At 45.5% G+C, this 22,829-nt stretch overlaps 1 protein-coding gene across 4 annotated transcripts in view; it reads left to right on the forward strand.

Annotated features, from left to right (window-relative positions):
* mtss1la (MTSS I-BAR domain containing 2a) overlaps positions 1 to 22,829 on the forward strand; it is a 46,381-nt gene that overhangs the window by 18,233 nt on the left and 5,319 nt on the right. For 2 of the 4 annotated variants that reach the window (XM_046310396.1, XM_046310376.1), the window contains exons 4-10: positions 15,855 to 15,939; positions 16,035 to 16,126; positions 16,236 to 16,310; positions 16,723 to 16,731; positions 21,078 to 21,235; positions 21,810 to 21,917; positions 22,073 to 22,303. In XM_046310396.1, the coding sequence (XP_046166352.1) occupies positions 15,855 to 15,939; positions 16,035 to 16,126; positions 16,236 to 16,310; positions 16,723 to 16,731; positions 21,078 to 21,235; positions 21,810 to 21,917; positions 22,073 to 22,303 (758 nt within the window). The remainder of the gene's footprint in view (positions 1 to 15,854; positions 15,940 to 16,034; positions 16,127 to 16,235; positions 16,311 to 16,722; positions 16,732 to 21,077; positions 21,236 to 21,809; positions 21,918 to 22,072; positions 22,304 to 22,829) is intronic. The other 2 variants (XM_046310386.1, XM_046310404.1) reach the window with 1 other exon arrangement.

Consider the following 22,829-nt stretch of genomic DNA (forward strand, 5'->3'; position numbering starts at 1 on the left):
CTTCTTGACAATGCAGTACATAGACACTCACACTCACAGACACTTTCCAAGATGTTCAATTCCCCAGCTCTCTTTCTCTCTCTCTCTCTCTCTCTCTCTCTCTCTCTCTCTCTCTCTCTCTCTCTCTCTCTCTCTCTCTCTCTCTCTCTCTCTCTCTCTCTCTCTCTCTCTCTCTCTCTCTCTCTCTCTCTCTCTCTCTCTCTCTCTCTCTCTCTCTCTCTCCCCCTCACTCTCTTCCTCTCTCTCACACACATTCACACCCACACACTGGGGGGGGGGGGGTGTTGTACTATATCAGTGTGCCAGTGAGGCAGTAATCCTGCCTTGCCGCTGTGCTTCTCTGGGTTGGCAGATGGCACGGATATCTCTGTCCGCCATCTGGGCAGCCTGGCAGATACAGAGAGATACAGCCCTTCCCCACGCTACACAGTACAGCCCTGGAGATGACTGTCAGCTCCACCATCATAGCAGCAGAGCTATTTATATGAACATGTCACAAAAACAGAGTGGGCCCACGTAATATGGTGATACAGGCCTAGTTTTATTTGGGGAGATATAGGAGTGTGTACTAGCCCAGATCCCAGATCTGTTTGTGCTGTCTTGTCTCCTATGGTCATTGTTGACAAGAGAGCACAAACAGATCTGGGACCAGGCTATGGGTGTGCTGTATATGGGCTGAGTTGTGTATAGGTAGATGCTACATGATGTATGTGTGGATTAGAATATGTATGGGCCAGGATTATTTAGATGTGGACATGATTGTGTGTCGAGTATTTGTTATTGAATACATAGTTGTTGCGTGATGCTCTTTTCACCATGACATGCTATTCCTACCGGTTGTTTTGTGTTTTATTACATTGTAATTCTGGAGTGAGTCTTGAATGACCACCATCATTACAGCAGTCTCTCCGTCCGCCTGTCTGCCTGCTTGCCTGTCTGTGGCTGTGGTGGCTCTGAGTTCCCATGTGCTTTTCAGGAGCATGAAAGTCAGGGCCTGCGGTCACTCCCTAAACACCCAAATGAACGTTTCCAATAATGATTATTACCACGGAGAATGGGATGTACTTAGTGTTTTATTAGGACTCCTATAAGCTACTGCTAAAGCAGCATCTACTCTCCCTGGCGTCCACACAGAACGTAAAGCATGACATAATACACAACATGAATAGATAAGTACATCGCAAGGACACTGTCAGGGTTTTCCTGTGGTGAAGTAGAGGACCAAAACGCAGCGTGGTTATATTGACTCATGTTTAATAAAAACAGATAAACATGAACACTACAAAACAATAAACGTGGAAAACCACAAACAGCCCTATCTGGTGCAAAACACAGAGACAGGAACAATCGCCCACAAAACCCAACACAAAACAGGCTACGTAAATATGGTTCCCAATCAGAGACAATGACTAACACCTGCCTCTGATTGAGAACCATATCAGGCCAAACATAGAAATAGACAAACCAGACACACAACATAGAATGCCCACCCAGCTCACGTCCTGACCAACACTAAAACAAGGAAAACACATACGAACGATGGACAGAACGTGACAGACACAACTACTTAAACACTTTCATACAGTTATGCCTTCATAATCATGTGATTCCTAATCGCTACTGGATGCAAATGCAACACACGAAAAACCAAAAGTGTAATAACAAGGAAGTACGTTGCAAATAGGCGGACACTTTTTTGCTAAATTCCTGTGACGTGAATAAAGCCGCCTGGTTTCTTTACTGCCCTTAATGGTTTTCCTGGGGCAAAGTATAGCCTTTTTACAGTTACCACCTGCGATCTGTTTCCTGGGGCAAAGTATAGCCTTTTTACAGTTACCACCTGCGATCTGTTTCCTGGGGCAAAGTATAGCCACAGTTACCACCTGCGATCTGTTTCCTGGGGCAAAGATCTGTTTCCTGGGGCAAAGTATAGCCTTTTTACAGTTACCACCTGCGATCTGTTTCCTGGGGCAAAGTATAGCCTTTTTACAGTTACCACCTGCGATCTGTTTCCTGGGGCAAAGTATAGCCTTTTTACAGTTACCACCTGCGATCTGTTTCCTGGGGCAAAGTATAGCCTTTTTACAGTTACCACCTCTGTTTCGATCTGTTTCCTGGGGCAAAGTATAGCCTTTTTACAGTTACCACCTGCGATCTGTTTCCTGGGGCAAAGTATAGCCTTTTTACAGTTACCACCTGCGATCTGTTTCCTGGGGCAAAGTATAGCCTTTTTACAGTTACCACCTGCGATCTGTTTCCTGGGGCAAAGTATAGCCTTTTTACAGTTACCACCTGCGATCTGTTTCCTGGGGCAAAGTATAGCCTTTTTACAGTTACCACCTGCGATCTGTTTCCTGGGGCAAAGTATAGCCTTTTTACAGTTACCACCTGCGATCTGTTTCCTGGGGCAAAGTATAGCCTTTTTACAGTTACCACCTGCGATCTGTTTCCTGGGGCAAAGTATAGCCTTTTTACAGTTACTGTCTGTTTCCTGGGGCAAAGTATAGCCTTTTTACAGTTACCACCTGCGATCTGTTTCCTGGGGCAAAGTATAACAGTTACCAGCTGTTTCTCTGTTTCCTGGATCTGTTTCAAAGTATAGCCTTTTTACAGTTACCACCTGCGATCTGTTTCCTGGGGCAAAGTATAGCCTTTTTACAGTTACCACCTGCGATCTGTTTCCTGGGGCAAAGTATAGCCTTTTTACAGTTACCACCTGCGATCTGTTTCCTGGGGCAAAGTATAGTACAGTTACCACCTGCCTGTTTCCTGGGGCAAAGTTACCACAGTTACCACCTGCGATCTGTTTCCTGGGGCAAAGTATAGCCTTTTTACAGTTACCACCTGCGATCTGTTTCCTGGGGCAAAGTATAGCCTTTTTACAGTTACCACCTGCGATCTGTTTCCTGGGGTAACATGCAATCTCTTAAACTTGTAGGCCTTTTGTTGCAGTTACCACCCGCTACTGGGTTTCATTAGGGAAAATGCAACATTCATGAGCATGCAAATAACCAGGACAGTGTTTCAGATGGAGGTCAACTTAAGTCCTTCACTTCATTCATAGAATGAACAGAACTTTTATCATACAAGGCTTCCCTTTCCTGCAGTCAAATTACCTCATGCCTTCATGGGAGGAATGTTGTTATTCTTTTTCATAATTACTAAAGCCAACAGGGTTCTACCTGCAACCAAAAACAGTTCTTCAACGGGTTGTCTCCTATGGGGACAGCCGAAGTACCCTGTAGCCCTTTCCTGCAGCCAATGACCAAAAGCGGGTGGAATGGGTGGAATGTTTTAATAATTCATTTAAAAAAAAAATAATTCTTCCAAAAACCCGCCGATAATCCGGTGTTTTTATGTCAAACGGTTTTGTTATATTTCAGTCTTCTGTGATGTATATAAAGTGTAATATTGGGATGCAAACTCAAACTGAATACATTTGAACTCTATATCTGACATGGTACAGGTGTCTTCTTTTTTTAAGCCCATGACCATATGTGTGAGGTGGATACTTCTGTCTCAAAGTAGATTTGTTTAAGACTACCGAGAAACACTCTGTGTGACCATGATTTTGCCCACTGCAGTAAAAGGTTCACGTCCTTCACCCCATTCTGCTCATAAAATAAAATAAACTAAACTATCAGACATACGGGCTTCACTTTGCTTCTTCACTCCTGCTCGTAAAAATGAGCAAAATTCCTTGAATCTTGAGGAATGGAGGGAAGGAGAGAATAATAGGAGAGAAAGAGAGAAAAACAAGTCTCTCTTGGCTCTGTGTAAGGAACACTCTGCAGGCAAATACCAAGCTAAGAAGACAAACATTAGAGTTGAGGAGAACACTGTGTTCAGATATATCCTGTAAGGACCCGGGTGGAGGGGAGCAAGGGATACGAGGAGGGGAACACAGAAGGAGAGAGGAAGAGGGACTGAGATGAAGGAATGCAAACTAAGGCGATGTGGGAAGGGAGTGAGTGACAGAATAAAGATACGGTAGGGATCATGCAACAAGGTAGGTTGAGGAAAAGTGGAGTTTTCCATGGAGCTAAGACAGTGTTTCCCAGATGGTTTAGCAGGACCCATTGGAGATTCCATTGGAGACCCCTTAAAAGGGAAAGGGAGAAATACTGTATCTTCTGGGTCATAAGGAGGCCTGAGTCTCACACACACAGACAGACAGACAGACAGACAGACAGACAGACAGACAGACAGACAGACAGACAGACAGACAGACAGACAGACAGACAGACAGACAGACAGACAGACAGACAGACAGACAGACAGACAGACAGACAGACAGACAGACAGACAGACAGACAGACAGACAGACGCTCGCGCACACATACACAAAAACCTAGCTTCCACGGCTGCACCTGCAGTGGTCAACCAGTTCCGTTGTCCACTTATCCCCTCACTCATCAGCACCACCTAAGTCTTATCCCTTTTTTCATCCTCTCTTCTTCTCCATCCCCCTCTTCGTTCATCTCTCATTGGCCTCCACCGGCTTGCTCTCTGAACCTCTTAAAAGGGGTGAGAGAGGGTGAAGGGAAGAGCTTGTGTTAAGATCAGGCTGATAGCGTCAGCGTCACTGCATGGCTATGGTGCCAACGTGAGGTGTATGATGTCATCCTTTGGAGTTTGGTTAACTGTTATCCTTAGGACTAAGAGATTTCTCTAGCTAACCAGCTGGATAAGATTCCAATTTCGTGACATTCCTGGAAACATAAAAGTGAGGATGTTCTGTTCTTTAGCTACCTCGGACCAGCCTCTATAAACATATTGATGTTTGACACAGGAAGGACATAGCACAGTCAGCACTCTCAAAAACACTCAAGCTGTGTTAACTAGCTTCCAACCTAGTTTTAGCATCTTTGGCAGGTAGAACAGTTTGAAGGTGTTCCAATGGGAAGCTAAATCCATTCAGACTCCACCCCACCCCCACCCCCCACACACACCATGTTGAAGGCATCAGGGAGGGAGGCCCCAGGCTCTAGTCCTGGAGCTACTGGCGGGCGGATGGCGGGACCAGTGCGGCCTCTATAAAGCCAGCTTGTTAAATTCCTCCCCCGAGGATCACTGGAGAATGGGGATAATCAGGACCAGAGGTCTGGAACCACTCACCAGTCAATGGGCCTGGTCTGCTCAAAAATACTGTACACAACAACTTTAACCATGAGCAGACTTGGTCGTATAGATCTATGTAGCTACCTGGGAAGTGTCAGTATCTGGCACATACAGTCATCCACCTCTGACTTATGACTGTGTACCATATGTAGTCATATATATCTACAATAATATTGTGGGACATTTACCTCAGCCTGAATGAATATAATATGGCTCCATTGCCCTGCCCATCTGTTATTATTCTTATTTTATAATACACAGCTTCACACTTGTTGAGAACATGCATCAAGGCAACTACTGTCAATGTGGATATGCCTGCATCCGTATGTACTAGATGGATCCCTCTGGATTTCAGTGAGCGAATGGAGTGTTGGAGGCTATCCCCGTCAGATAGGCTACAGTGAATGGAGCGTTTGAGGCTATCCCCGTCAGATAGGCTACAGTGAATGGAGCGTTTGAGGCTATCCCCGTCAGATAGGCTACAGTGAATGGAGTGTTGGAGGCTATCCCTGTCAGATAGGCTACAGTGAATGGAGCGTTTGAGGCTATCCCCATCAGATAGGCTACAGTGAATGGAGCGTTTGAGGCTATCCCCATCAGATAGGCTACAGTGAATGGAGCGTTTGAGGCTATCCCCATCAGATAGGCTACAGTGAATGGAGTATTGGAGGCTATCCCCGTCAGATAGGCTACAGTGAATGGAGCATTTGAGGCTATCCCCGTAAGATAGGGTACAGTGAATAGAGTGTTGGAGGCTATCCCCGTCAGATAGGCTACAGTGAATGGAGTATTGGAGGCTATCCCCGTCAGATAGGCTACAGTGAATGGAGCGTTTGAGGCTATCCCCGTCAGATAGGCTACAGTGAATGGAGCGTTTGAGGCTATCCCCATCAGATAGGCTACAGTGAATGGAGCGTTTGAAGCTATCCCAGTCCAGCAGGCTATAGTGAATGGAGCATTTGAGGCTATCCCAGCATCTGCTCCAGCCAGGTCTGTGGTGTGGGCTAGCCTGTGGGCTGTGGGACTCCAGGCTGTGGAGCGTGTCCGGTCAGGTTCAGAGGCCAGGGCTCTTGGATGTAGAAAGCCTGCTGGTCAGGACGTCTCCAGGATGTCACTTTCAGCCAATCCTTCGGAGGGGAAGTAAGGGGAAACCTGGCAGGTGTGGATGGGAATGGGGGCAAGGTGGAAAGGATATGGGGGTAGTGTGTGTGTGTGGAGGGAGGCTGGCTGACTGTGACATTGGGAAGGTCTGTTATAGAGATAAAAGGCCCATTACTCCCCTCCATCCTCCTCTCCTTCCCTCTGCCAAGCCAGCCCCTTTAGAGTTGATCTACAGCTGTGGACGCCTCCTGTAGTGGAGAGAGAGAGAGTGTGAGAGAGAGAGAGAGAGAGCGAGAGAGAGAGAGAGAGAGAGAGAGAGAGAGAGAGAGAGAGAGAGAGAGAGAGAGAGAGTTTCCATGTGTAATTCTGTGAGTGCATTTTGTATATGTCTATGTATATATGTTATACAAGCATATTCACATTGGTTTGTCCTTCAATTACCTATTCATTTGATCAGGAGTTGTGAAGAGAAGAGACTGAGTGGAGAGGAGTCTCAAATCCATAGTTTCAGTGACATTTTTATGCAAAATGAATATCATACAGAGAGAAAGGACCGTTGTGTTACAAATCACATCACAAACACACTGTGGGTGAAAGAGGACTTCTTTCCTGGGAAAGAAAGGCGGAAGGGGGGTTAAGGGCTCCACATGGGGAGAATCTCAATTGCATACTCCTCGTGTCCTTTCCAATGTTCCCTCTAAGCTGTGGTTGTGCGCGGGCGTGCAGCTCCCCTGGGACTGCCGCGCAGAAGAAATATCAGCCCCCGCAGAGAAGATTGAACTTCCCTCAACTTCCTAGAGTTTCCCCCGCTAGATAACAATTTCAACGGTTCTCTTTACTATGGGAATTGTGATCGAATCAATGTCATATTAGCCACTTTCAATGTAACATACCGTAACAAAACAAACTATGAAAGACTTAGTATGCTAAATGAACTATGCAAGAGATTTTGTTGTAGGCAGAACTCATCAGAGTATTTTTATATTGCATTGACTGGCAAGACTCAGGCCCGTACTCTACACAGACCTGTGCGGCATAACCAATCAGAGCTGCAGTAGGGCTGTATGCAAATAGACCATTGCCATATATGGAGCTGTGCCATTCACTTTGACCTGGACTGTGTTTACAGCATGAGCGGTCATGAGTAGATGCGCTTGTTTTGAAATCAAAGCGAAAGCTACATGTAGCCACGTGTGCACATTTGTTTATATCCTTTGCTAGTTAGTGAGTTATTAGGTTATTAGCCCAGTTAAAGATCATTTGTAGTCAGCAATGGGGGAGTGATTGCTGACAGTGGGGAGGTAGATAGGCAGAGGGGAGCATAATTTGTCTAACTCTCTGTAATAATGGTATGGGAATAATTATGCATTTTATTTTGTAAAGTGGTTTCTTGCATCAAACAACACAACAACATTTTTGGTCACCTCCGTGTCTGAAGGACAAGTGGATCAACAGGTTAATGCCCTGCGTGTTTTTTTCAAAAGTCTGGAATGTAGGCCTACATTGAAGACCACACATTGGCTGCTACTGTAGGCTGAACGATATAACAGCTATTTCCATGTTAAAATGTAATGGGATGCATTTTCTATCATTGTTTTTGATGGTAGACCACACTGATAGGCCTACACTGTGGTCAAATAGCCACAGTAGCCTACTTGACCACTGAAATGAAAGCGGGCACAGCCTCAATGTTCACAATAAACGCCCCCGGAGTTGCACAGAATTTTCACAACGTTCAAGTTTGCACTCGTCAGACCTGAAATTTGCTCTGTGACGCAAAACAAGGAGAGGGAACATTGATCCTCTCTCCTCGACTCCTTCTCAAAACCCTTTGGAGGAGGTCAGAGGGGAGGGACCTCTGGCTTTCTCATTCAATGGGGTTTGAGAAAGAGATGAGGAGAGAGAGGATGCGAGAGATCTTCCCATGGTCTCTGTTCCCTATATCACTTCCTGCGTTATCATAGTGGGTGGGATTCAGCTGGGTAACCTCTGACCTCTTACCTGTACACATTTCAGTCACTTGGAAAGGAAATACAGCTGTATGACAACATGACTAAACTACCACCACACATCATCCCATCCACACATGGTTGTCAGTGGATTCATCCATCCCCCAAATCCATCCAGCATCTGGCGGGAAGCCCCTGATGCCTCTGGGAGATGGAGTTAAGTGAGGTGGAATGCTTTTGACATAATCCACAGAGCATTGAATCCAATGAAGGGAATACTAGCTACTGTATGTGTTGTGAAAGGTGCTTTGTCTTATGATGAGTTTCACCAGGGAATTAGTTTAGTCTCTAGGTATATAAATGAAATAGATTACTCTTCATTGTATGCATCCATCTTCAGTAGGGAAGTGCATATTTTCCTTTCAAGATGATTCGATACATATCTACAGTGGGGCAAAAAAGTATTTAGTCAGCCACCAATTGTGCAAGTTCTCCCACTTAAAAAGATGAGAGAGGCCTGTAATTTTCATCATAGGTACACTTCAACTATGACAGACAAAATGAGAAAAAAAATCCTGAAAATCACATTGTAGGATTTTTTTATGAATTTATTTGCAAATTATGGTGGAAAATAAGTATTCAAATGTTCAAATGTTCATAAATGACCAGCATGGTCAAATAATAGTAAGGCAGAACAGTTGAAACTGGAGCAGCAGCATGGCCAGGTGGACTGGGGACAGCGAGGAGCCATCATGTCAGGTAGTCCTGGGGCATGGTCCTAGGGCTCAGGTCCTCCGAGAGAGAGAAAGAAAGAAGGAGAGAATTAGAGAACGCACACTTAAATTCACACAGGACACCGAATAGGACAGGAGAAGTACTCCAGATATAACAAACTGACCCTAGCCCCCCGACACAAACTACTGCAGCATAAATACTGGAGGCTGAGACAGGAGGGTTCAGGAGACACTGTGGCCCCATCCGAGGACACCCCCGGACCGGGCCAAACAGGAAGGATATAACCCCACCCACTTTGCCTAAGCACAGCCCCCACACCACTAGAGGGCTATCTTCAACCACCAACTTACCATCCTGAGACAAGGCTGAGTATAGCCCAAAAAGATCTCCGCCACGGCACAACCCAAGGGGGGCGCCAACCCAGACAGGATGACCACAACAGTGAATCAATCCATTCAGGTGACGCACCCCCTGCAGGGACGGCATGAGAGAGCCCCAGTAGGCCAGGGACTCAGCCCCTGTAATAGGGTTAGAGGCAGAGAATCCCAGTGGAAAGAGGGGAACCGGCCAGGCAGAGACAGCAAGGGCGGTTCGTTGCTCCAGAGCCTTTCCGTTCACCTTCCCACTCCTGGGCCAGACTACACTCAATCATATGACCCACTGAAGAGATGAGTCTTCAGTAAAGACTTAAAGGTTGAGACCGAGTTTGCGTCTCTGACATGGGTAGGCAGACCGTTCCATAAAAATGGAGCTCTATAGGAGAAAGCCCTGCCTCCAGCTGTTTGCTTAGAAATTCTAGGGACAATTAGGAGGCCTGCGTCTTGTGACCGTAGCGTACGTGTAGGTATGTACGGCAGGACCAAATCAGAGAGATAGGTAGGAGCAAGCCCATGTAATGCTTTGTAGGTTAGCAGTAAAACATTGAAATCAGCCCTTGCTTTGACAGGAAGCCAGTGTAGAGAGGCTAGCACTGGAGTAATATGATCAAATTTTTTGGTTCTAGTCAGGATTCTAGCAGCTGTATTTAGCACTAACTGAAGTTTATTTAGTGCTTTATCCGGGTACCCGGAAAGTAGAGCATTGCAGTAGTCTAACCTAGAAGTGACAAAAGCATGGATTCATTTTTCTGCATCATTTTTGGACAGAAAGTTTCTGATTTTTGCAATATTATGTAGATGGAAAAAAGCTGTCATCGAAATGGTCTTGATATGTTCTTCAAAAGAGAGATCAGGGTCCAGAGTAACGCCAAGGTCCTTCACAGTTTTATTTGAGACGACTGTACAACCATTAAGATTAATTGTCAGATTCAACAGAAGATCTCTTTTTCTTGGGACCTAGAACAAGCATCTCTGTTTTGTCCGAGTTTAATAGTAGAAAGTTTGCAGCCATCCACTTCATTATGTCTGAAACACATGCTTCTAGCGAGGGCAATTTTGAGGCTTCACCATGTTTCATTGAAATGTACAGCTGTGTGTCATCCGCATAGCAGTGAAAGTTAACTTTATGTTTTCGAATAACATCCCCAAGAGGTAAAATGTATAGTGAAAACAATAGTGGTCCTAAAACAGAACCTTGAGGAACACCGAAATTTACAGTTGATTTGTCAGAGGACAAACCATTCACAGAGACAAACTGATATCTTTCCGACAGATAAGATCTAAACCAGGCCAGAACATGTCCGTGTAGACCAATTTGGGTTTCCAATCTCTCCAAAAGAATGTGGTGATCGATGGTATCAAAAGCAGCACTAAGGTCTAGGAGCACGAGGACAGATGCAGAGATGCCATTAAAATGTCATTTACCACTTTCACAAGTGCCATCTCAGTGCTATGATGGGGTCTAAAACCAGACTGAAGCATTTCGTATACATTGTTTGTCTTCAGGAAGGCAGTGAGTTGCTGCGCAACAGCCTTTTCTATAATTTTTGAGAGGAATGGAAGATTCGATATAGGCCGATAGTTTTTTATATTTTCTGGGTGAAGGTTTGGCTTTTTCAAGAGAGGCTTTATTACTGCCACTTTTAGTGAGTTTGGTACACATCCAGTGGATAGAGAGCCGTTTATTATGTTCAACATAGGATGGCTAAACACAGGAAGCATCTCTTTCAGTAGTTTAGTTGGAATAGGGTCCAGTATGCAGCTTGAAGGTTTAGAGGCCATGATTATTTTCATCATTGTGTCAAGAGATATAGTACTAAAACACTTGAGCGTCTCTCTTGATCCTAGGTCCTGGCAGAGTTGTGCAGACTCAGGACAACTGAGGTTTGGAGGAATACGCAGGTTTAAAGAGGAGTCTGTAATTTGCTTTCTAATACTCATAATCTTTCCTCAAAGAAGTTCATGAATTTATCACTGCTAAAGTGAAAGTCATCCTCTCCTGGGGAATGCTGCTTTTTAGTTAGCTTTGCGACAGTATCAAATAGGAATTTCGGATTGTTCTTATTTTCCTCAATTAAGTTAGAAAAATAGGATGATCGAGCAGCAGTAAGGGCTCTTCGGTACTGCACGGTACCGTCTTTCCAAGCTAGTCAGAAGACTTCCAGTTTGGTGTGGCGCCATTTCCGTTCCAATTTTCTGGAAGCCTGCTTCAGAGCTCGGGTATTTTCTGTGTACCAGGGAGCTAGTTTCTTATGAGAAATGTTTTTAGTTTTTAGGGGTGCAACTGCATCTAGGGTATTGCGCAAGGTTAAATCGAGATCCTCAGTTAGGTGGTTAACTGATTTTTGTCCTCTGGCGTCCTTGGGTAGGCAGAGGGAGTCTGGAAGGGCATCAAGGAATCTTTGTGTTGTCTGTGAATTTATAGCACGACTTTTGATGGTCCTTGGTTGGGGTCTGAGCAGATTATTTGTTGCAATTGCAAACGTAATAAAATGGTGGTCCGATAGTCCAGGATTATGAGGAAAAACATTAAGATCGACAACATTTAATCCATGGGACAAAACTAGGTCCAGCGTATGACTGTGACAGTGAGTGGGTCCAGAGACATGTTGGACAAAACCCACTGAGTCGATGATGGCTCTAAAAGCCTTTTGGAGTGGGTCTGTGGACTTTTCCATGTGAATATTAAAGTCACCAAAGATTAGAATATTATCTGCTATGACTACAAGGTCCGATAGGAATTCAGGGAACTCAGTGAGAAACGCTGTATATGGCCCAGGAGGCCTGTAAACAGTAGCTATAAAAAGTGATTGAGTCGGCTGCATATATTTCATGACTAGAAGCTCAAAAGACGAAAACGTCATTTTTTTTTTTGTAAATTTAAATTTGCTATCGTAAATGTTAGCAACACCTCCGCCTTTGCGGGATGCACGGGGGATATGGTAACTAGTGTAGCCAGGAGGTGAGGCCTCATTTAAAACAGTAAATTCATCAGGCTTAAGCCATGTTTCAGTCAGGCCAATCACATCAAGATTATGATCAGTGATTAGTTCATTGACTATAATTGCCTTTGAAGTAAGGGATCTAACATTAAGTAGCCCTATTTTGAGATGTGAGGTATCATGATCTCTTTCAGTAATGACAGGAATGGAGGTGGTCTTTATCCTAGTGAGATTGCTAAGGCGAACACTGCCATGTTTAGTTTTGCCCAACCTAGGTCGAGGCACAGACACGGTCTCAATGGTGATAGCTGAGCTGACTACACTAATTTGTAAGTCGCTCTGGATAAGAGCGTCTGCTAAATGACTTAAATGTAAATGTAAATGTACACTGACTGTGCTAGTGGCAGACTCCACTATGCTGGCAGGCTGGCTAACAGCCTGCTGCCTGGCCTGCACCCTATTTCATTGTGGAGCAAGAGGAGTTAGAGCCCTGTCTATGTTGGTAGATAAGATGAGAGCACCCCTCCAGCTAGGATGGAGTCCGTCACTCCTCAGCAGGTCAGGCTTGGTCCTGTTTGTGGGTGAGCCCCAGAAAGAGGGCCAGTTATCTACAAATTCTATCTTTTGGGAGGGGCAGAAAACAGTTTTCAACCAGCGATTGAGTTGTGAGACTCTGCTGTAGAGCTCATCACTCCCCCTAACTGGGAGGGGGCCAGAGACAATTACTCGATGCCGACACATCTTTCTAGCTGATATGCACGCAGAAGCTATGTTGCGCTTGGTGATCTCTGACTGTTTCATCCTAACATCGTTGGTGCCGACGTGGATAACAATATCTCTATACTCTCTACACTCGCCATTTTTAGCTTTAGCCAGCACCATCTTCAGATTAGCCTTAACGTCGGTAGCCCTGCCCCCTGGTAAACAGTGTATGATCGCTGGATGATTCTTTTTAAGTCTAATACTGCGGGTAATGGAGTCGCCAATGACTAGAGTTTTCAATTTGTCAGAGCTAATGGTGGGAAGCTTCGGCGTCTCAGACCCCGTAACGGGAGGAGTAGAGACCAGAGAAGACTCGGCCTCTGACTCCGACCCGCTGCTTAATGGGGAAAACCGGTTGAAAGTTTCTGTCGGCTGAATGAGCGACACCGGTTGAGCTTTCCTACAGCATTTCCTTCCAGAAACCATGAGAAAGGTGTCCGGCTGCGGGGACTGTGCCAGGGGATTTATACTACTATCTGTACTTACTGGTGGCACAGACGCTGTTTCATCCTTTCCTACACTGAAATTACCCTTGCCTAACGATTGCGTCTGAAGCTGGGCTTGTAGCACAGCTATCCTCGCCGTAAGGCGAGTACAGCGACTACAATTAGAAGGCATCATGTTAATGTTACTACTTAGCTTCGGCTGTTGGAGGTCCTGACGAATCGTGTCCAGATAAAGCGTCCGGAGTGAAAAAGTTGAGGAAAAAATCAATAATATGAACGGAATTGTTTTCTTTTTGTTCCTCCCCACTTTTGATTTAAAAAAAAAACATCACCCACAGATGAATTAGTTAATTTTGTCGATTAAAAGTGTTAGAGCTAGTAATGTATCCATATGCATCTTAAAAATGTGCTATGACACAGCAAAACATCAATGTACATAATTGTATTCACACCACTATTTAAGCATTCACAAAACATCTGTACATCGACCAAAAAGTGTTACAAAATTTGGATTTCACCCCCGTCTCCTAATCCAATGGTTTAGACCGCTTGGAAATGTTGACGGAGTTGGAGTGAGCTTCTCTTCTTCTCTGCTTCAACCATGCAGTCTGGGTAGCAAAAATGATTGCTGTCCTCATGATGAAACTAGCAACTTTACCCTGAATATCTATAGCTGACCATACTGATTGTTTCAAGCAAAACTACCACAACGATTGCTGATGGTGAACCTGAACAATCAAATTTGAAACCTAATCCCTGATCAGCACGTAGCCTACCTATAGACAGATGAGAGTGGTGTCTCCGGTGGTAGCTTAGGCTACTTTTATTCAACAGCACATTTGATAAAAATAGCCTAGCAAATGACATTGTTTAACATAAAATGTCATAGTGCGCAATCCATTTGACAAACATTTGAATGCTGAAGGTGACCCGCAGACGTGCCAGATTAGGAATAGGCCTACGTGCGAAGCTACGCACAGTGTGCAGTTTGACTAGGCTACTGATACTGTATTGCCTGGGCTTGTTCGGCATGAAAAATGACTTGTGTATATATATATATATATATATACCTTTTACCTTGTCAGCTCGGGGAATCGATCTAGAACCCTTTCGGTTACTAGTCCAACGCTATAACCACTAGGCTACCCGCCATCCCGTATATCAATGATTGTCAACACAATTACATGCTTAGTTCGACACTGAAGGAGAGGACGGAATTGTCACACAAGATGAGGTAATTTCAGAAGATAGAAAGAAAGTCATTTGAGAAAAAAAAAACTTGTAACGTTTGAATCTATTGCCTGACCGGTGGATGCTACATTTGAATCGAGTTTGGGGTCGATGCGCTCATATCTTAAACATTTGAACCAGGGACCGATACATATCGGTCAATCATAACAACCCAAATCTTCAGTATTCTACAGTCAGACGATGTTTGATTTGATCCAGTTAGATCAGCAGCTTTCTCTCTCTCTTCTCCCTCTAATATAATTTTCACTCTACTGAGCTGAGCTGTCCTGCACTGGCCTGGCAACACATCCACCATAGTTGCTGAAGCTAGCACAGTTCGGGTTGGCACAATAGTGTGGAAAGGGCTTAACTGTGTTCAGGCCCAGGCTTGGTAGATTGAGCCTTACTCGTGGACAGACAGGTTCAAGCCGGTCTTTCCTCACACCCCTGTTAGAATGGTGTTTAGGAAACCCAGAGAACAGGAAAGGCAGAGCAGGCCAGGGAAGAATAGAGGGATATCCCCTTACAGGGTACCCACCTTTTTTCTTCAGGATAGAGTTGGGAAGAGGGGGTATGTGAATCACACCACCTGTCTACACACACGCGTGCGAGCGCATGCGTGTGCTCATGCACATGTGTGTGTCTGCCTGCGAATGTGTGTGTTGGTGTGAGACCCTCCCGACCATCCCCCGATTAGGCCGCGTTGGCCCAGTGGATTAGAGCAGGATCAATCCTGGCCGATATTTCTGCGGTCCCCTAAGAATGAGCGCTGGATGCGGCCTGTAGCCGGCGGAGCATGTAGCTTGGGGCCAGCCTGGGCTTTAAGGCTTAACTCCTCATTTTAATTACGCTTGACTAGAGAGGAGAAGTAGTACAGCAACTCAGACAAGCTGTGATTTCCTGGGCTGTGGGGTGGGGTGGGTAAATCACTGAATGCAATTACATTTAATTGGTGTAGTTGGTGTCCAGACCAGGGTAGTAGATGCAAGATAATGTGCAGGATGAATGGGCTGCAGCCTATAGAAGTTGTGTTGGATTGATTACTTTTGACATTTTCCTGTAAGATTTTGTTTGGAGAAAATAACTGTGCTAGCTGAGCTGACTGGTGTCCCTTGTTGTGATATGCAATGCCGCCCCCCAGTGGTTGTATAAACCCACACAACAAGAACCAATCTCTCCCTCTCTCTCCAGGAGGCACCAGGGACATAGGTTCAGCTCTGACCAGGATGTGCATGAGACACCGCAGCATCGAGACTAAACTACGCCACTTCACCAAGTAAGTGGTCCACCTTCAACCCTACATCTCTGTGCATTGCTTATGGTGCTACAAGTCCTGTCCTTACCCTCTCTCTTCTTTCCTCTCCTCCCCAGTGCTCTTATGGAAGGCCTAGTCACTCCTCTCCAGGACAGGATAGAGGAATGGAAGAAGACAGCTAACCTGCTGGACAAAGACCATGCCAAAGGTGAGGGTTTATGTTAAAAGGGCTATATATATTGAATTTGATTGATTGATCAAATCAATCAACAAATGACGCTTAACTCCAGGTTGACCGCTCCTTCTCTCCTCATCAGAATACAAGCGGTCTCGCCAGGAGATCAAGAGGAAGTCCTCAGACACCATGAAGCTCCAGAAGAAGGCCAGGAAAGGTAACATCGAACCGCACCCTGTGACATGACCTGATTGGCTACTGTTAAAAACTCTTTCCAAAACAGGATGTAGACTAGATAGAAAATGTGTTGTACTGCTGTAGGGTAGTTACCAGCACCTAACTGGGAAATGCCACTACCTAGTGTCCTGAATGAGAAATACATGTCATGGGTTTCCAATGAGGGATAAATCAGACATGAAGGCTATGATCCAAAAGGTTTGGAGAGTTTGGAGGGAAAAAGAAGAGGTTTATGTGTACAACTTTGATCTATTTCAATGCGTCTAACGATGACTGTGCCAACTCTAATATTGGGCTTTCTGTCTATGTTTTCTCCCCCCCTCCCCTCTTCTACCCATGCTACCTGTCTGTCTCCTCCTCTGCCTCCTCACTGGCCTATTTCCCTGCTGTAGAGCTTCTAGGTATGTGTGTTATGCTTTCCCCCCTCCCCTCTTCTACCCATGCTACCTGTCTGTCTCCTCCTCTGCCTCCTCACTGGCCTATTTCCCTGCTGTAGAGCTTCTAGGTATGTGTGTTATGCTTTCCCCCCTCCCCTCTTCTACCCATGCTACCTGTCTGTCTCCTCCTCTGCCTCCTCACTGGCCTATTTCCCTGCTGTAGAGCTTCTAGGTATGTGTGTTATGCTTCCCCCCCCCTCTTCTACCCATGCTACCTGTCTGTCTCCTCCTCTGCCTCCTCACTGGCCTATTTCCCTGCTGTAGAGCTTCTAGGTATGTGTGTTATGCTTCCCCCTCCCCTCTTCTACCCATGCTACCTGTCTGTCTCCTCCTCTGCCTCCTCACTGGCCTATTTCCCTGCTGTAGAGCTTCTAGGTATGTGTGTTATGCTCCCCCCCTCCCCTCTTCTACCCATGCTACCTGTCTGTCTCCTCCTCTGCCTCCTCACTGGCCTATTTCCCTGCTGTAGAGCTTCTAGGTATGTGTGTTATGCTTCCCCCCTCCCCTCTTCTACCCATGCTACCTGTCTGTCTCCTCCTCTGCCTCCTCACTGGCCTATTTCCCTGCTGCTGTAGAGCTTCTAGGTATGTGTGTTCACTGGCCTATTTCCCCCTAGGTATGTGTGTTATGCTCCCCTCCCCTTCTACCCATGCTACCTGTCTGTCTCCTCCTCTGCCTCCTCACTGGCCTATTTCCCTGCTGTAGAGCTTCTAGGTATGTGTGTTATGCTTTCTCCCCCCCCTCCCCTCTTCTACCCATGCTACCTGTCTGTCTCCTCCTCTGCCTCCTCACTGGCCTATTTCCCTGCTGTAGAGCTTCTAGGTATGTGTGTTATGCTCCCCCTCCCCTCTTCTACCCATGCTACCTGTCTGTCTCCTCCTCACTGGCCTATTTCCCTGCTGTAGAGCTTCTAGGTATGTGTGTTATGCTCCCCCCTCCCCTCTTCTACCCATGCTACCTGTCTGTCTCCTCCTCTGGCCTCCTCACTGGCCTATTTCCCTGTCTGCTGGCCTAGAGCTTCTAGGTATGTGTGTTATGCTTCCCCCCTCCCCTCTTCTACCCATGCTACCTGTCTGTCTCCTCCTCTGCCTCCTCACTGGCCTATTTCCCTGCTGTAGAGCTTCTAGGTATGTGTGTTATGCTTCCCCCTCCCCTCTTCTACCCATGCTACCTGTCTGTCTCCTCCTCTGCCTCCTCACTGGCCTATTTCCCTGCTGTAGAGCTTCTAGGTATGTGTGTTATGCTTTCCCCCCTCCCCTCTTCTACCCATGCTACCTGTCTGTCTCCTCCTCTGCCTCCTCACTGGCCTATTTCCCTGCTGTAGAGCTTCTAGGTATGTGTGTTATGCTTCCCCCCTCCCCTCTTCTACCCATGCTACCTGTCTGTCTCCTCCTCTGCCTCCTCACTGGCCTATTTCCCTGCTGTAGAGCTTCTAGGTATGTGTGTTATGCTTTCTCCCCCCTCCCCTCTTCTACCCATGCTACCTGTCTGTCTCCTCCTCTGCCTCCTCACTGGCCTATTTCCCTGCTGTAGAGGTTCTAGGTATGTGTGTTATGCTCCCCCCCCTCCCCTCTTCTACCCATGCTACCTGTCTGTCTCCTCCTCTGCCTCCTCACTGGCCTATTTCCCTGCTGTAGAGCTTCTAGGTATGTGTGTTATGCTTTCCCCACATTTCCCCACGTTGCATGAGGCATTTCATGATAATGCTATAGTTATTATCCGGTGTGTGTGTGTGTGCTTCTGTGTGTGTGTGTGTGTGTGTGTGTGTGTGTGTGTGTGTGTGTGTGTGTGTGTGTGTGTGTGTGTGTGTGTGTGTGTGTGTGTGTGTGTGTGTGTGTGTGTGTGTGTGTGTGTGTGTGTGTGTGTGTGTGTGTGTGTGTGTCCTGCATCATCACGTCATTGTGTCTGACCATCTCACCTGGAGTGTTGTAGTCTGTCTGATACTGGTGTGTCCTATCAGTATTGATATACCCCTCGTCTGTGATGGGGAGTAGTGAACCATATGTAGTTCAACTAGTAATTGAACTAAATTTGGCAGTAGCTTGGTGGTAGTTCACCTAAATTCAAATCAAGCTAGTGTTTTCAGTAGGTAATTACTTAGTTTTGCCATGCAGCGTTGTAGCTAACTACAGGAACTGCGCACTACATAGAAATATGGGAGAAGTAGGCAAGACATTCCTTTCTTTTTTGTCATCAGATCTGCCAAATTCTCACTTGAAGTTGAGTTTTTAATAGGCTAAATTACACATTCTGTTAACATCTGACTCCAGTCCAGAGTGATCTGTTTGTAGCAATTTGTAGTCTATGACGTTTCAGATTTGCATATGATTAATCACTGAGTACTTTGGATGTAGTGAACTACTTTTTCAAAGTAACTTTAGTTAAGTCAACTATATTTCTCTTAAGGGTAGCTGTAGTGTAGCTTAACTTAATTAGTAGATTGGTGAACTATATTGAACTTTATGCTTCCCCAACACGGCCTCCTCTACACACCCCTCTTGGTCATCATGTCACCATGTTTCATAATTTGTGTACAAAACTTTTTTGTTACAGTCTCTTGAGTTGAGCGGTACTAGTCACTGGTCATTTCCCACAGTCACTGGTCATTTCCCACAGTCACTGGTCATTTCCCACAGTCACTGGTCATTTTCCACAGTCACTGGTCATTTCCCACAGTCACTGGTCATTTTCCACAGTCACTGGTCATTTTCCACAGTCACTGGTCATTTTCCACAGTCACTGGTCATTTTCCACAGTCACTGGTCATTTTCCACAGTCACTTGTCATTTCCCACAGTCACTGGTCATTTTCCACAGTCACTGGTCATTTTCCACAGTCACTGGTCATTTTCCACAGTCACTGGTCATTTTCCACAGTCACTTGTCATTTTCCACAGTCACTGGTCATTTTCCACAGTCACTGGTCATTTTCCACAGTCACTTGTCATTTCCCACAGTCACTTGTCATTTTCCACAGTCACTGGTCATTTCCCACAGTCACTGGTCATTTCCCACAGTTGTTCAGTAACCTCTTTACATACCGAACAGAGGAGTGAATTATTACCTCATTATCTCATTATCTATAGGGCACTAAAAGCATTGCGGAAATCTAATTTCCTCTGGTTTTAAAGATCCTAGCACTCCTCTATCTTAGACATATAGGCTGTGAGAACTGGTTAGAAACGGAAGTGGAGCCAATTACCCCTTATCTATTTTCCTAGCTTGCCTCCACCTAGAAGGGGGATTTATCTCTTTGTGTAGATGAAGTATATAAAGACTGTGCCATTTGTAAATGAACAATATACTCCCCAGGTTCATCCTGAGTGAGTGATTTTCCTTGCAATTGCTCAAATAAACCTCTTATTACTGATAATGAGTTGTAATGAGTTTTCCTCAACAATAAGGCTGTCTCATACATGGCGGCTGAATATGTCATCAGTGTTGTATTTACCTGTGCTAGTAAACCATGTTCATTTCAGGATCTCCATCCATATATATATATTTTTTGGTCACATACACCAGATATGTACAGTGAAATGTGTTGTTTTACAGCGTCAGCCATAGTAGTACAGCATCCATGGAGCAAATTAGGGTTGTGCCTTGTTCAAGGACACCAACAGATTTTTCACCTTGTCTGCTTGGGTATTCAAATCAAATCAAATCAAATTTATTTATATAGCCCTTCGTACATCAGCTGATATCTCAAAGTGCTGTACAGAAACCCAGCCTAAAACCCCAAACAGCAAACAATGCAGGTGTAAAAGCACGGTGGCTAGGAAAAACTCCCTAGAAAGGCCAAAACCTAGGAAGAAACCTAGAGAGGAACCGGGCTATGTGGGGTGGCCAGACCTCTTCTGGCTGTGCCGGGTAGAGATCTGGCTGTGCCAGGTATTCAAACCAGCATCCTTTTCCTGACTGGCCCAACGCTCTAACCCACTAGGCTACCTGCGGAGTTGTTGGTGCTAGTCTCGTTTAAGATATGTGCTGTAGTTTCGTCCCATTCTCATTGACGCGTATCATTTCAGTGCAGTGTTGTTTGTCAATGGTGGTCTGTCCTACGGTACACCGGCAGGCCCAAACCTGGCAGAGGGTTCTAATCACCACTCTTTTCTTCTCCTCCTCCTCTCTCATTTCATCCTCATCCTCTAACCATCTTATCCAATGCCCCTCATCCCCGGGTACCCTGTTCTTTCACTATTGACCCCTCCCTCTGCTATCCCCTGCCCCTTACCCTTTCTCTCGTCTTCCTCTTTTATTTTCCCTCCTCTATGTACTCCTCTCTCTTTACCCCCCCCCCCCCGCCCTTCTCAGGCCGGGGTAACCTGCGTCCCCAGCTGGACAGTGCCATGCAGGACGTCAGTGACCTCTACCTTCTGATGGGGGAGACCGAGAAGCAGGCGGTGCGCCGGGCCCTCCTAGAGGAGAGGGGGCGCTACTGCTTCTTCATCAACCTGCTGAAGCCTGTGGTGGTGAGCACAGATCTAGGATCAGCCTATCCAAATCCAAATCCTTAGCTATTATAGGGAAAATTCACTCACTTTAGATCAGTCTGTGGTTGTGAGAGGGGAGGATGATGATAGAGTTGGCTGGGGTGGGTGCTGGGGCATAGATCTAGGATAAGATTACACTCCCTAAATCTTAACCTTAACCAGTATGTGGGAAAACCCTGCCTGATTGTAGATCAGTGTATGGTGTTGAGAGAGGAGGATTGCTGAGATACCAGGGTGGGGTGGGCTCCCGGGAGAATTTGCCTTGACTTTAGGCTAGAGTTGCAAAAATACATTTATTTAGTAGGCAATTGGCTTCTCAAACTTTTACCGACCACACAGGTTTAATCTTTATATGGCCTGCATATGGTCAGACCATACTTAGATCAGAGTCTAGGTGTAACTGCATTCTGTGCACAGTGGAGTTGTTTGGTGGTCTTAACTTTCATGTTAAATTAATTTTTTTGTCCCTGTTATTTCAGTTAGTCTTAAATAATGCACATGTTATGTCTTTGTGTGTTGCTGAGTGAAAGGTCTTGTTGTTGCTCCTCTTCAGAATGGAGAGATAGCCATGCTGGGAGAGATCACTCACCTGCAGGCCATTGTTGATGACCTCACTGTGCTCACTGAAGACCCACACAAACTGCCCCCGGCTAGTGAGCAGGTAATCTCCAACATATACACAAAAGAACAAGACTTTCCTTACGCAAGAAATCAGTCCTGCAAGCAAACATGCTTAACCAGTAGCACAACATGTCAAACAGTGAATGCACTTAGTGTAGGTTTTGCATGCCTAAACTCTCTCTTCTCTCTCTCCAGGTGATCGGGGACCTGAAGGGTTCAGACTACAGTTGGTCCTACCAGACCCCTCCCTCCTCTCCCAGCAGTGCTGCCTCCAGGAAGAGCAGTATGTGCAGTATCCTCCAGATGCCAACTGTCGGTGCCCATCGTCTCAGTAGTGTCTCCTCCCATGATTCAGGGTTCATTTCTCAGGATGCCAACACCCACTCCAAGCCCCCCTCGCCCATGCCCTCTGACATCACCAGCCAGGTAGACATTCCTCGGAGTCAGTCAGTCTCTAGGCTCCACTCCAGGTTCTCTTGTCACGTTCTTGATTATCAAACCTTTGGAGTATGATAATGCACAGACCTGGGTTGAAATACATGTGTATTTGATTATTTGTTATTTAAATACTTATGTTCTGTGTATTTCAGTATTCAAATAATATGTCCCGAGTCTAATACTTCTATTTATTAGTATTTATTTTCAAATAATTTCCTAAATACTTACAGTTGAAGTCGGAAGTTTACATACTTAGGTTGGAGTCATTAAAACTTGTTTTTCTACCACTCCACAAATTTCTTGTTTACAAACTATAGTTTCTTAAGAAAGTCGGTTAGGACATCTACTTAATTTTTCCAACAATTGTTTACAGACAGATTATTTCACTTATAATTCACTGTATTACAATTCCAGTGGGTCAGAAGTTTACATACACTAAGTTGACTGTGCCTTTAAACAGCTTGGAAAATTCCAGAAAATGATACCATGGCTTTAGAAGCTTCTGATAGGCTAA

This window comes from Oncorhynchus gorbuscha, linkage group LG02 (genome assembly GCF_021184085.1).
Source record: "Oncorhynchus gorbuscha isolate QuinsamMale2020 ecotype Even-year linkage group LG02, OgorEven_v1.0, whole genome shotgun sequence".
Taxonomy (NCBI): domain Eukaryota; kingdom Metazoa; phylum Chordata; class Actinopteri; order Salmoniformes; family Salmonidae; genus Oncorhynchus; species Oncorhynchus gorbuscha.